The sequence below is a fragment of the Diorhabda carinulata genome, chromosome 5 (assembly GCF_026250575.1).
Source record: "Diorhabda carinulata isolate Delta chromosome 5, icDioCari1.1, whole genome shotgun sequence".
NCBI lineage: Eukaryota > Metazoa > Arthropoda > Insecta > Coleoptera > Chrysomelidae > Diorhabda > Diorhabda carinulata.
This window is the reverse complement of record NC_079464.1, coordinates 12,697,583-12,711,047: the sequence shown is the minus strand read 5'-3', so window position 1 is coordinate 12,711,047 and position 13,465 is coordinate 12,697,583. Positions and strand designations below refer to the sequence as shown.

Genomic DNA, 13,465 nt, shown 5'->3' with positions numbered 1-13,465 from the left:
CTCCAATGTATACGTGTATATACTAAACAGGAACATAGTTTGCAACAGATTTAGACCAAACAGTAAAAATATTGTATTACACGGTAGGGATTCGCTCGTTAAAAACGATATAATTTCGACTATGAAAAAAGAATTTTATGAAAGTTTACGTAATCCTTGATATTAATGCCTTTATGAGAAGACATATTCTCGAGGATATATTTCGAAAATATGAGTTGGGAACCCAAATTTGAGATTTCCATTTGCTTTATTGTATAAAAATGAAAACGATTTAGAAAAGTAGAAGATTTCAGTAATCCATTTTTAATCCAATGAATCGACAATTTACAGGTGAAACCACATTTATCTTCTTCTGATAATTCGATCAACACGATTTAAATCCTTTAGCCATGTTTCCGTTTCATCCTTTTTGTAGTTTACATAGTGACTATAAAAAGTGTTGGCATGCTAAAAATAAGCGAAAGGAAAATATACAGAGTGAGTTTTATGTATGGAACGTTCCAATTATTATCTCGAAAATGGCTTGTAGGATTTTTATAAATTTTTATGTACAAGGGTCTTGTGATACGGCCGCTATTATGGTGGTACCTACATTGTTGTCAGATCTTTCCTTTTTCCGGAAAAATTACTGACAACAATGTAAATACCACCATAAGACCGGCCGTATCAAAAGACCCTTGTACACAAAAATTTATAAAAACCGTTTACGAGATAATTGAGGTGTTCCATATATAAAACTCACTCTCTATATAGCAATACACTACCGGTCAAAAGTTTTTGCCACCCCATAATTCAAACTGTTATACTTCAGTTTATTCATGTTTATTGTCAGTGATTGCGACAAGTAAAAACTTAACTGTTAGTTAACCCCGTGAGACGCAAAAATGTAGTGTAATTCGTACTTTTTGGACCAATATATCTGTTTATGAAGTTTGTATACGTCTATTAGTTTTAAAATGGGTAAAAACAATCGGTTGAAACTTGTGCATTAATCGCAAGTCTTCATAGTCAAAGCAAAATTAAACGTAGCCATTGTTGCCGAATTAAAAACTACAACTACGACTACAACGTGAGAAAATATTCACCACCAGGAGCACAGAAAACGTTCAGGGCGCATTGTTTTGTTCGGTAAACGTGATCTACGCGTCCAGATTTAGCTGCTCAGATCAATGAATCTAGATATCTGCTTCTGAGTACTTCTACAGTGAAAAGGAGATCAAGAGAAGCTGGACTTTTTGGAAGGTTGGTAAAATAAAATTAAGACCTTGCAGTGAGCTAAAAAACATAAGAATTGGACACATGTAGAGTGGGAGATAGTTTTTATGAGGATGATTCAAAGTTTGAGGTTTTCAGTTCTAAGAGAAGAGTGTTTGTGTGGAGGTCAAAAAAAGAAAGGATGTTAGTTTCATGTGTAAACCCGACTGTAAAACACGGCGGAGGCTCGGTGATGGTTTAGGGATGTTTTATAGCAAGAGCGTAGGAAGACCTGGTAAAAGTTGAGAGGATTCTGTGGAAAGTAGTACACAAAAAAATCTTAGATGAAAATGTTGATCGACAAGAATTTTATCTTCAACGATCCCAAGCTATTCACAAAACTGTTGAAAGAGTATTCGAAATAATTGGAAAGGAAGAATGGACTAAAAGTAATGATTTGAGCGTCAAAATTGCCCGATTGAGTTGTTGTGGGACAAATTGGACAGGGAAGTCAGAAAGCAGTGCCCCACACATCTTTGGAATATCCTGGAAAAGTGATGGAATCGAATAGGCGAAAATCATTTGTTGAAACTATTGAAGAGAATGCCAACATTTTTCAACAAAATAATAAAAGCAAAAGAGGGTTACACCGATGAATCGAAAATTTAGATAATGTAAAAAATACAGAAATATCAAAATCGTATTGTTTGTATTTCTTGTGTATTAAGCAAACTACAAGAAGGGTAAATACTTTTGACAAGAATAAAAGCATATTAGATATAAATTCGTCTATAAAGCATTGTTAAATAATAGTGAAAACGTAAGTAAAAACGAAAATAGATTGAAGCGAAAGCATTATCACATGCATACATCTGATTAGAGACAGAAAGAGAAAACAAGAAGAGGCAACACTTAACCGTAGCTTTCTTACCTAACGTTACTTAGAGGCCCAAAGCTATCGTCGAGAAGTGGTTCGTTTAACGAACTTTTGACAGAATTCAGTCTGTCTAGACCGTGCTTTGTTGGTACCTCAGTTTGACTGTTGACCTTTATGAAGGATTTTGATGTTGCCATACTGGATAAAAACATAATTAACTCACACATTTTGGAAATTTATAATAGATAAAATTAACGAAACTCACCTGAAACTAGAAGCATCACCATTTGAAATATCATTTTCTGCCATTTTTACAGCGTATAAGTTTTGGGCAAATTCCTGGAAGATTGAAGGAAATTTGAGTGCTGAAAGCTTTCTCACAAAATAGTTAGATATGGATATGTTGATGTTTTTGTCAGATATAATTTCAAATATTTTAATCAATTATTGTGGCTCAATGTAGTTTGATTAATTGATATTATATAAATATATAAATAACCTAAATATTTCCTAAAATTGTTATAAATTCACATGGTCTAATACAAGTTTTCGGGCTTTTATTGGTATTTTACGAGTTGTGGAAGAATAACTCGTGGATTTTGCACGGATTCAACAAACCTGTCAATAACGCGCTATCTATGAAGAAGTATTTGGGCAGTAAGCGCACTCCAGTGCTCGAACACTCGCCGTACTCACCAGAATTGGCACTGTGCGACTTTTTTTGTTTCGGAAGATAAAATCTGCTTTGAAAGGGATCCGATTTGAGTCGATGGAAGTGGTAAAGCAAAAAACGTCAGAGCCTCTCACCAAAGAAGACTTCCAGCACTGCTTCCGTCAATGGAAAAAACATATGGAAATGTGTGTGGCGAGGGGAGGGTAGTATATTGAAGGGAGCATTCGAATGTAGAATAATTTTTATAATAAAACCCTTTTTCGTAACCAGTCTCGTTATTTAATAGCCAGACCTCATATAATCATAAGCTGTACAGCCCTGAGTATTGAGTTTTACATAAGATCTATGAATACCTATTTGTCAAAAATGTAGAGATTTTGTTTTATTTTCATTCCAAGAATCTCTTTCGGAGAATTTCACAGAAAATTTTAGGTTTTTTCATATTATAAGTAGGTCCAAATTGCGTATTCTTTAGTTTAGTTGCAAATTGCAATCTATTGCATAGTGTGATTATGAAAAATTTAGAAGCGTCCCGCAACGCTGAAAAGTCGATCCTTCAACAGTTAATGGAAAAACATTATTATTCAATTGCTCTAAATAATTCACAGCTTTACAGCTTGGTGCTGGGAAATCTACGATTTACATGGTTATTAAAAGAGAGAAATTACTTGATAATTTCTATAATTGTTATATTTTTATACATATTTTGCTGTTGTACTCGACCATAATTTGACCATAGCCTTAAGTAATCTTCTCTTCTATAATCATCCAAGATTTGAATGGGGATTCGATTATTTCCTTCATCTTTTCTGAACAATTCGTTCTACTCTGGCATTAGTTCTACTTTCAATTAACTTGGATCTTGCAGAGACGTATCTGTATGTGTCTTACACCATCTCCGCTTATCATATTTTTCTTGGTCTTTCTTTTTTTTCTTGTTCTTCTATGTTGTATTTCCATAATTTTTTTGCTCTAAAATCTGGCATTCTCTATTCTTTTGGATTTTATCATTTTGCTTAGTTCTGCTTTTCCAAATAAATTCCGTATTTCATTCTTTGTTCTTCTCAGCCATAGTTTTTTCTCCTTTTTACCCCCTAGTATCCTCCTGGGTATTCTTCTCTCCCTTATATCTACCTTCTTTTTTTGTTATGAATCCACGTTTTGCTTTCATAGTTCACTGTTGTTTTTATTATTAGCGTTAGTCTCTGTACTCGATCTTTCAGATCTGAACTCGCATACTTAGTCTCCGAACAATTTTTCTCCATATTCTCTCAAACTTCTAACTAAGGCCTTAGCTAAAATTTTGTAGAAGTTATCTAGTAGCGCTATACCTCTCGATTCTAATCTTTTAGCCCCTATATTTGTAGTATTTCCCCCCTTAGTGGTATCAATGAATTTTTGGAATATTTCAATATTGGGTTGTAAGCTCTTCTCATTATCCTCCATCGTTCTATGAAGTGTTCTTCCAATCTTTGGATCGTTCTTCATATACATGGTCATTTGTTTAGATTGCCATTCATTTTATTTTATTTTTTTATAGAAATTATTCACGAAGCTTTCTTCCATGCTCTATAATGTTCACTCTTGTTTTTAAGTTACAAATAAAACAAATTTATCTCTGTATTAACTGAAATTATCTTCACTAGTTATATTAAGTACAAGTCTGTACAATTAATACCTAAGTTTGTTAGCAGATTACGATTTTATCAACTGAGAATAATTTCGCTCTTGGACTAAGAAACGTCTAAGTTATACCAAGGAAGAAAAAGCCATAATTTCAAGGTAGAAACGGTTTTTATCAATAATGCACTATAATGGTGGTGATGAAAAAACTCACCTCTCCATTTTCTGGAGGGTTGCCATTACCAAAAGTAGAAGTTACGACCAACAGCAACGCCTCATGTTCAATATTTGAAATGTCGTAGTCTTCCATACAGTAAACTTGTGCATGGAAAGCTTGACTGAATAGTTCGCACAACTTTTTAGCATAGTTTTCGGATTTTCCCGTTTCCGTGGCGTACAACACAGTGGCTTTAATTCGACGAGATAACGCCCTACCAAATAGTTTCGATGTAAACTTCACTGCACTGAAAAAACAACATAAAAGGAAAAATCAACATGAACGTTACTGTAATGTAGTATGATGTTTTTCTTAATTTTAAGAATTCATTATAAGAAAAATACTCACCGTGCTATTTGTTTGAAATGGAATTTTCTCCTCAATTTGATGCTTTTTACAGATTCACGTCCTTTATTCCAAATATGACTCTTCCAAGCTGGCTCCTGTTATTATAAATTCATTATAATCATAAATTATGGATGTATTTCAAAAATTTGTATATTTTATGGAATATATAATGGAAAAATTGAGGAAACGGACGAAATGTCACTGATGTTTGGTGTGAAACCCCTTTATGTGAAATTTGACCGGAATTAGAGGTAAAAACTTTTTTCCTTTTTTTAACCATTGAAAATTTGAAGGTATGAGTAAAATTATTCAAAAAACCACATGGTATCATATGTTTTCTTATGAATATTTCGAAAATCACATTAGTTTTTGAGGGTGAGCGATGGTTTCCGAAACAATCCAATTGATCTAAAAATCTTTTTCTGAAAAATGTTTTCGTCGCAAGGTTTCCATAATTCTATTTTGTTTTTCATATCGACATTTCAAAAAGTCATATACAAAATGAACCGATGTGACTAGGTTAATTGCCTTCATCTATCTTTTCAGCTAGATTCATCGGTGACATAACTGGTTGGATGCCATCCTCAGCAGTGGCGAAAGGCAAGTCCTGGCATATTCAGATAACGTAGGTAGTGCTCAAAACCGGAACAAAATAGGATTTTCAAAAAATTTTTTTACTATTTCAAAAGACAGCAGAAATATATGGCGTACGTGTCAACGAACTAGTAAATGACAATCAAAATCACAACAGAGTAAAGTTCCGGTTCTATAGAGTACAACAACAGCTGCTGCTGCAGGAAATCTATTAGGGTCCAAAGATATTTTCAGGATAACGGAACTAAGAATTTACAGGACAGTTATACAACCCACGGTGTTATATGGTAGTGAATGCTGGGTCATTAAAAAGAAAATGAAAAGCAGGCTTAATGCATGTCAGAGAGTGTTAAAAATATTATTTTGGAGGGATGAATTGAGAATAAACACGAATGCAGATATTTAAATGTTATATGGTGAGGCAGAGATCAGCTTTATAGTAAGGGTAAAAAGACTGCATTGGTCAGGGAATAGTCACAATGGAAAAAAAAACAAGTGAGTGAGCCTTAACAAGTGGAGAAGGTATAAAAAGAAGAGGATGTCCACGTAGAAAATGGCTAGAAGCATGTTATATATAGTGGTGAACAAAAACTGATTACTATGTATACTGAATCGTGAACAGACGAAAATATTTACGAACACTCATAGTTACTGAGTATATTTTCTATTCTATTGCGAAAGAAATTACTGCAAATATGTGGTGTCGTTCATGTTATCTGCCATTGTTTTTCGAAGACCGTTTTCGTTGCCAAGGTTGCCATAAATCATATTGATATTGACAAAAATTAGTGACATATTATATGATGTGGTTTGGGCAGCTGCCTTGATTAGAGATGACAAATCATAAATTTTGCATCGTTATTATGAAAAAATCTAAGAAAATAGAAAGGTCAAAATTTTTACGTATCATATAATAAAGTATTTATTTACACAAATGTTATAAATTTCGAGTATAATAACGGCAAACACCAAACAATTAAGGACAGTAATCAATAACAATAACAAGTAACAAGTGTCAAACGCATGAAAAAATAAATTTTAAGACGCATATACGAGGTCTGACTATTAAATAACAAGACCAGTTACGGAAAAAGGTTTATTTATAAAAATTATTCTACATTTGAATGCTCCAGTTCAATATACTCCCTTCCTCTCGCCACACACCTTTCCATACATTTTTTCCATTGATCGAAGCAGTGCTAGAAGTCTTCTTCGTTGAGTGCCCTTAGGAGCTTTAATTTTTTGCTTTACCGCTTTCATCGACTCAAATCGGGTCCCTTTTAAAGCAGATATTTTTCTATCCTTTCAAGGCAATTCGAACAGACCCGTTGATGCAAGAGCTTTTGGTCACGAGTCAGATTTTTTGACACCAACTTCGCACAGACTTTAGTCATGTGTAATTCCTCGTGTAAAATTGTTCTAGTTTCTTTATCGGCGCTTACAGCCTCGGCAATCATCCCGATGCTTATTCAACTATTCGCACGCACAATTCGGTTCATTTTGGTCACTGTTTCCTGATGTAGAACAGTCACATAGCGACCTGCTCGGCTCACTAAAGCGCTTAAACCACTCAAAAACACACAAACGAGATAGAAAATTGTCCCCATAGGCCTCTTGCAAAAATTTATAGCACTCAGTCGGAGTTTTTTTTTTAATTTAAAGAGAAATTTGAGATTGATGAGAAAAAAACATGTTCGTTTCAAACCGCTACTGCAAAAATACTATAATAGTGATGGAAACGTGTTTTGGGACGAGCATAGACAAGATATATAGATATTCAATGCACTATTCGTTTTCACCCTACTCGTCTAGAGCGCCCTTTAGGCGCGCAGTCTGGTTATTTAATAGCCAGATATCGTATAAGAGCTGCAAATTAGTGAAATAGTCGTGGCAGTCTCGGCATGAGAGACTATAGCAAACTCTTTAACGTTAACTATCAGTAAATATAAAAAAAAATCTCAATTTATAGAACGAAAACAAGAAAAAAATCAATAATTTCTTTTATCCTCATTATTTCTTGATAATTCTCATAATAATTGGTTTGTGAAATGAAGAAAGGGAGCCAATTGTCGTCGATTGATGTCGATTAACGTCAATTCATGTCATTTGAGGTCTTGATTGAATGGGATCAATGGAATCACATTTTGGTTGATTCAATCAATATTTTTCTGATAATGCGTGAAATTTTCCCATTTCGGCTCATCTACAGTTATACAGGAATTAAATGCAATAAACCCGAGCTGTCTATATGCTTCCTGTGAGGAAATATCTCTGCTACAGTTAGATGGACGGACGGAAAAACTAATTGAACATTGTTTTTTGTAAAAAATAATGGCGATAAAATGGAAATCATTCGATACGAATTCCTAAATTGATTTTCTCAAAGCCGGTCCTGTAATTTCTAAGTTTAGCTAATGCCAGTGGAATTCTCGATAGTAGCATACTGTTTTCGTTTTTCCAGATCATGATTTTTCCTCTGAACAGTAACTATAATTAGATCGGTTTCCGATATGCCGTCACAATTTCCTCATACCTTATGAATAAAAACCTTTTGAGGTAAAAAAATTCATCGCAATTTGGAAGCGTCCATGTAGCAAATTTGATTTTATATAACTCCAGGGACTTCATTTCAGGAGAATGTATGCTTCTTAGACAGATACTATTCTTTGAGTCGAAGTTGAGGGCTGCTGTTTTGAATTTTAAAAAGGATTTGGAAATTGACTTCCAGTCTATAATTTAATTGAACATAGTTACATACAAATTTGCAAAGAATTTTCCCCACTTTTCTTGTAGATTTTGTTCAAATTAACCATCCATTTGTATTTATCTATTTTTGTATTTTATGTAAGTACCAGCAAGCATATGTTTAAGTAGGTTGCAACGATAACTTCTTCTTTTTTCCATAATAGGTCTATCAACTTTTCCTTGTTCGATATATGTTCTCATCGTGGGCTTTAGGCTATCAATCCACCTCTTTCGTGATCGACCTCAACTCCGTGCTCCAGTTTCCAGTTTCGTTTTTGATATTTCTGGTTTTGCTTCTGAAGTATAGGTCTGATTGTCCCTTCATAAATTCGTGTCTTTGTTTTGGGTCTTACAGGACATCCCACTACACTCTTCGCTTTAGCTACTTGTCATCTTAAACTTTTCTTCTACAGCTCCATAATTGGTTATGTCAATTTTCAAGGTACAACGGCAAACAATTTTGATGAAACAGATGAATTTGATAACATCAAATTACTATAGAAATAGAATTAGAAATAGATGTTGACTTACAAAATGCCATCTCGAGTTTATATGAACAAAATGTGAACCATGTTATTAGTAAAAATCTTTTCTAACCGTAGAAGGAGGAAGACAAGGTTGTAGCTCGATTTCATAACTTTTCAATATATTTCTAGACGATATAATGAAAATTTGCTCATCCAACTCAAAGAAAGTGTGCGTTAGATAAAACAACCTGTAAATGCAGGTTGCTGATGATGTAGTAGTAGTTTTATTGCATAAAACATTGAAAATCTACGGAAAAAATTTAACATCTGGAACTACACACTAAAGTAGTTTGGTATGAGTATAAACGTAGAAAGATTGCCCGTAATGGCAGTTAAATAACAACCAATAAATATAGAAATGGAAGAACATGAGATTAAAACATATTCAATTCAATATTTTGGAATACAAATAGAAAATACAGGAAACGAAGACGCAGAGATTGCCAAGAGAATTGAAAAGACCTAAATCACATATTAGAGCATAAACAACTGCCTTATGAAAGAGGAGTCTCACGGAAACTTTTTCATTAACGAAATAAAACATCACTTTAAACTCTTATATTTAACATTGAAAAATCATTTTTTCTTCCTATGAAACTTTGCCAAGAATTAATTACAAACACCCCAATGCCGGATGGTTGAACCCTAATATTAAACTGCCTATTAAATGACTTACATTGGCGGAACTTTAGTTTATAAACCTATATTGGTTATTTCCGATTAAGTAACTTCGTAATTTACCGACGTTAGGGATTGCAATTCAGATTTTAGCTGCACCAGTTTCAACGAAACCGCGTTATCACATATATAAGGGTAGTTTATATCCAGTCGTGATTTGATAAATTTTATTTGATAAACTCCATTTCTTAATCATCTGTCATTTTAACAATAACATCTATCTTTACATTTCATAGATTAAAGCGCAAATATTAGATTGTGATAAATAATGGAGATTAATCAAAACTAACCTGATATTCATACGAAGGTTTCAAATAATACAGCGCCATCTCTTGATGAAATACTGGTGTGACGGATCCAGAGAGCGGAGGTACGATCCAAACCCAATCGGCTGGACATCCATTTCTCAATCGGTTTTCATTTTCGAAATGTTTCATGAACGATTCTGCAGCTGTATGGTGATCCACAATTGTAACTTCCTTTTTTTGGAAACTGTACAGAACTGCTACATTTGCTTCTACCAACGCTTTGTCTTTCCATAGGGTTACTGGACTTCTTGTATCTAAGCCCATATGTTGAGCGATGGTCTATAAATGATTGTTAAGAAGTATGTGAGACAATAAACTCTTCGACTATTTTGAAAACATAGATAGCAGGTTGGTATAGGTGTATACTGTATTCGCAAAAATTAGTATTCCAGATGTCTGTAGAAAGAATGAGACAAATAGCCAGACAGATATAAGGCAATACCATCAGAACGAACACTCAGCTAAAACCAGAAACTTTCCAGTGTCATTTGGATATAATAGTGTATCTTGTATTTGAATTTCTAGTGCACCAACCAGTTGGTGTAAGCGGGATTGTTGTGCGAGTATGAAAATAGTGAGATTAGACATGAAATCTTTTTCGAAAAGGATTCAAGACAGAATTAGTTCTAGCTTCGCAAATAGATTTGAAAGAAGCAGATGTATCTACGTTTGAATATGATAAGAGAACCGTTAAGCAATGGTTTAAATCTTGCCAGTTTGCAAGAATGGAAGATTAAATGAGCAAAGAAGAGAAGAGCATTCTAGAAAATCGAGAACAGCGGTTAAGTTTAGAGGTGCAGTAGGAAAAGAAGCTTATGGATCAAATTACAAAGATTATTCAGGAAACTTTTGAATAGTGACAAACATCTCAAAAATATCGATGGCTTATTGACCACGGGATCAATTGGAATTGAATTGAAACCACCAACTTTCACGGCACCATATCACCAAACATTTTCAAATTGCATTTTGAAACTACAACCACAGACTTATAGATCAGCAGCGTTAGTTGTGGCTTTAAAAGGTAGGATATTTTACAAATAAATACAAAGATTAATCGATCAAACTATGGCCGTTTGATTAATGCGCTGGAGTGAAGATTTGGCCACAGTCATGTTTTACATTGAATTAAACCCAACGTAGTAACGAGACTTTGTAAGAATATTCCATAGATGTGAAACATTAGTCCAATTAGTCTCTTTGGAGAAATCAAAAAAAGCAGTAGAACGTTCCAAAATATGGTCTTTTATCGATGGAATTCACGATTCGGAAACGAACATAACCGTATTGGCATCTCCAAAAGTTAACGTTAACAGACACAATGAAATTTGAGCTAATCTAAAAGTGCAAAAGCACAATAGCTGAGAAGGTTATGTATCCAGTATTTTAGGATGTGCATGGAATATTGTTCATCGATTATTTCCAAGAGACAGTGAACCGGTTCACAGCTCGATGGCAACAATTAGTTAAATTAAACGAATTACAAGTCGTATTACTTCCCAATTAACCTATAGTCCAAATCTGGCTCCCAGTGATTACTGGTTATTCGCTGATCTCAAAAAATGCTCAAATTCAGCTCAAATGGAGAAGCAATTGCTGAACTTGGACCCTATTTTGAGGAAAAAGTAAAATCCTTCTACAAGCACGGCATCGAGAAGCTAAAAAAGCGTTGGAATGATTATATTGCTCTTGAAGGAAATTGCAATGATGAACAAAATAGATTTTTGGCAAAAAATAGTTAGTCTCATAACTTATTGAGTGATGTGTTATGAATGAGTATGAATAATGCAAAGTATAGTGAAAGGTTATTGAAGCTATTCAAAATAGATAGCGAGAGAGCTGTTCTCTATTTACGACGTTTTCCTTCACTTTAATGTGGCCAAATTGAAACCGAAGTAGAAAATTTCCATTGCGAAGTAATAGATCATAATATGTTAGCTCCACCAGACTTTCATCTGTTTCCAAAACTCTTCGTTAAATTTCAATTTGATATAAACTATCAATAACTGATTTAATGATCAAGCAGTAGTTCTGTAATGAGATCCAAAAGCTTGTGACACGATTTTACAAATGTTCGGAAGTTAATAATGACTATGTTGAAGAGTGATAGAATGATCAAATTTTGGTTTATAATAAAATTTACTTTTATAACTCAATTTTCGTCTTCTCCATTACATAGCGATTCCTAATCAAAAACTGACACTTGTATTTTGATTAGATTATTTCCAGTGTGGGGTTATGTGCGTGAAAGTGTTTTCCTCCTCATTACTTCTTGACGACTTCAGTAATATTACCTAGACAACCCAACTAAGCTATTCATGCATAAAAACTGTATATAATTTTGAAGTGTACGTGGTAAGTAAAGAAGTATTGAAGAGTGCACCACAAAGAAAATTTTATGGGAATTATTTCAAAAAGTAATTTAATTTCAAGCGATCATTTGAATTTGTAACTGTTTGATACTTTATTTAGAGGAGTCCCGGCACCTCGAATGATTATATTTTTAATTATACTTATACTGGCTAATCCAATTAGTTTTTTAATATTATATATTGCAGCATTTCTTACAACATATGTGATACACCCCGTAAGTCAAATTAAATCTATTCGAAGAAGTATAAAAGGGATTCGAGAAAAGAGATACTGTAAGTGATAAAATTGATGTCCATCTTGATCACGCATTTACGTAAACGTTCATGCACGGAGAAGCAGGTCCGACGAAGCAGTCTTCAATTTATAGGTCGGGAAGTTCCTCTTACAAAAACGCGGTCCTTGGGGAGGCCGCACAGGAAGAAATTACAAGGTGTGAAGTCACCTGGCCAAAATTAACATTAAGGTACTCCGTCACACATAGCGCGTAGTGCGGCGAGGCTCCGTCCTGTACGTAATGATGGATGTTCGTTCGTTTTTCCACGTAAATCTTCGATAATTTCCGTATGGATAACTGCCAACACAAAGGCTTCATTCTTCTTTAATGAAGACGTGCGGGCTCTGGTCGTTTCAGCACACGCAGTTATATATGCCGATTAAGCGTACCGTTCAGCTTGAAGGTTGCTTCATACGGTTACAAAATGCTGGAGCTGCAGATAATCATCAGTTGATCATCCTCGTGAAGTGTGTGGAGAAAACATGGACGTTAAACTTGCTTGCAGTATTCGTCGTAAAAAAAACTGATGCCAACGTTTCCATATTTTCGTTAGTTGTTACAGATACTGGTCGTAAAGAACGCGGCTCGTCAGCAACAGAGCCCGTTTTAAAGAATCTTCTATAATCTTGAACGATTTGGTAGCGGCAAATAAAAATGTTATTTCTTGAAGCATGAAACGTATAGATTATTCATTCTGAAAACGTGTCTTCTCGACGAGCACGTGTTATCATGACACAGACACAACTGTATGAAGCGCGGATATGTTTCCTAATGGTAATTAAAGTATTAAGCAAAATAAAAATATGTATAAAAGTACATAGATACTCATACACTCGTTAGCATTACACGTTTCGACTCTCTTCAACTAATATCTGGAACTAACAGAACCCTTACTGCAGATAATTAGCTTTCGTCTATGGAGTTGAGTTGAACAAAACAAAAACTTCGTTTCGCTTCATTAGTTCACTGTTGGTCTTATTGTTTTGTACAAATGTAGCTTCACTTTTCTGGAGCATTCAGCGCTTCCTACTGTT

The 13,465-nt window shown here is 34.3% G+C and overlaps 1 protein-coding gene across 3 annotated transcripts in view; it reads right to left on the bottom strand.

The window, feature by feature from the left end:
* Nucleotides 1-13,465, bottom strand: part of LOC130893597 (nitric oxide synthase) — a 162,612-nt gene that overhangs the window by 18,940 nt on the left and 130,207 nt on the right. For all 3 annotated transcript variants that reach the window (XM_057799817.1, XM_057799819.1, XM_057799816.1), the window contains 5 exons: nucleotides 9,767-10,063; nucleotides 4,933-5,027; nucleotides 4,582-4,831; nucleotides 2,337-2,410; nucleotides 2,126-2,269 (listed from right to left, as the gene is read on the bottom strand). In XM_057799817.1, coding sequence (XP_057655800.1) covers nucleotides 2,126-2,269; nucleotides 2,337-2,410; nucleotides 4,582-4,831; nucleotides 4,933-5,027; nucleotides 9,767-10,063 — 860 coding nt within the window. The remainder of the gene's footprint in view (nucleotides 1-2,125; nucleotides 2,270-2,336; nucleotides 2,411-4,581; nucleotides 4,832-4,932; nucleotides 5,028-9,766; nucleotides 10,064-13,465) is intronic.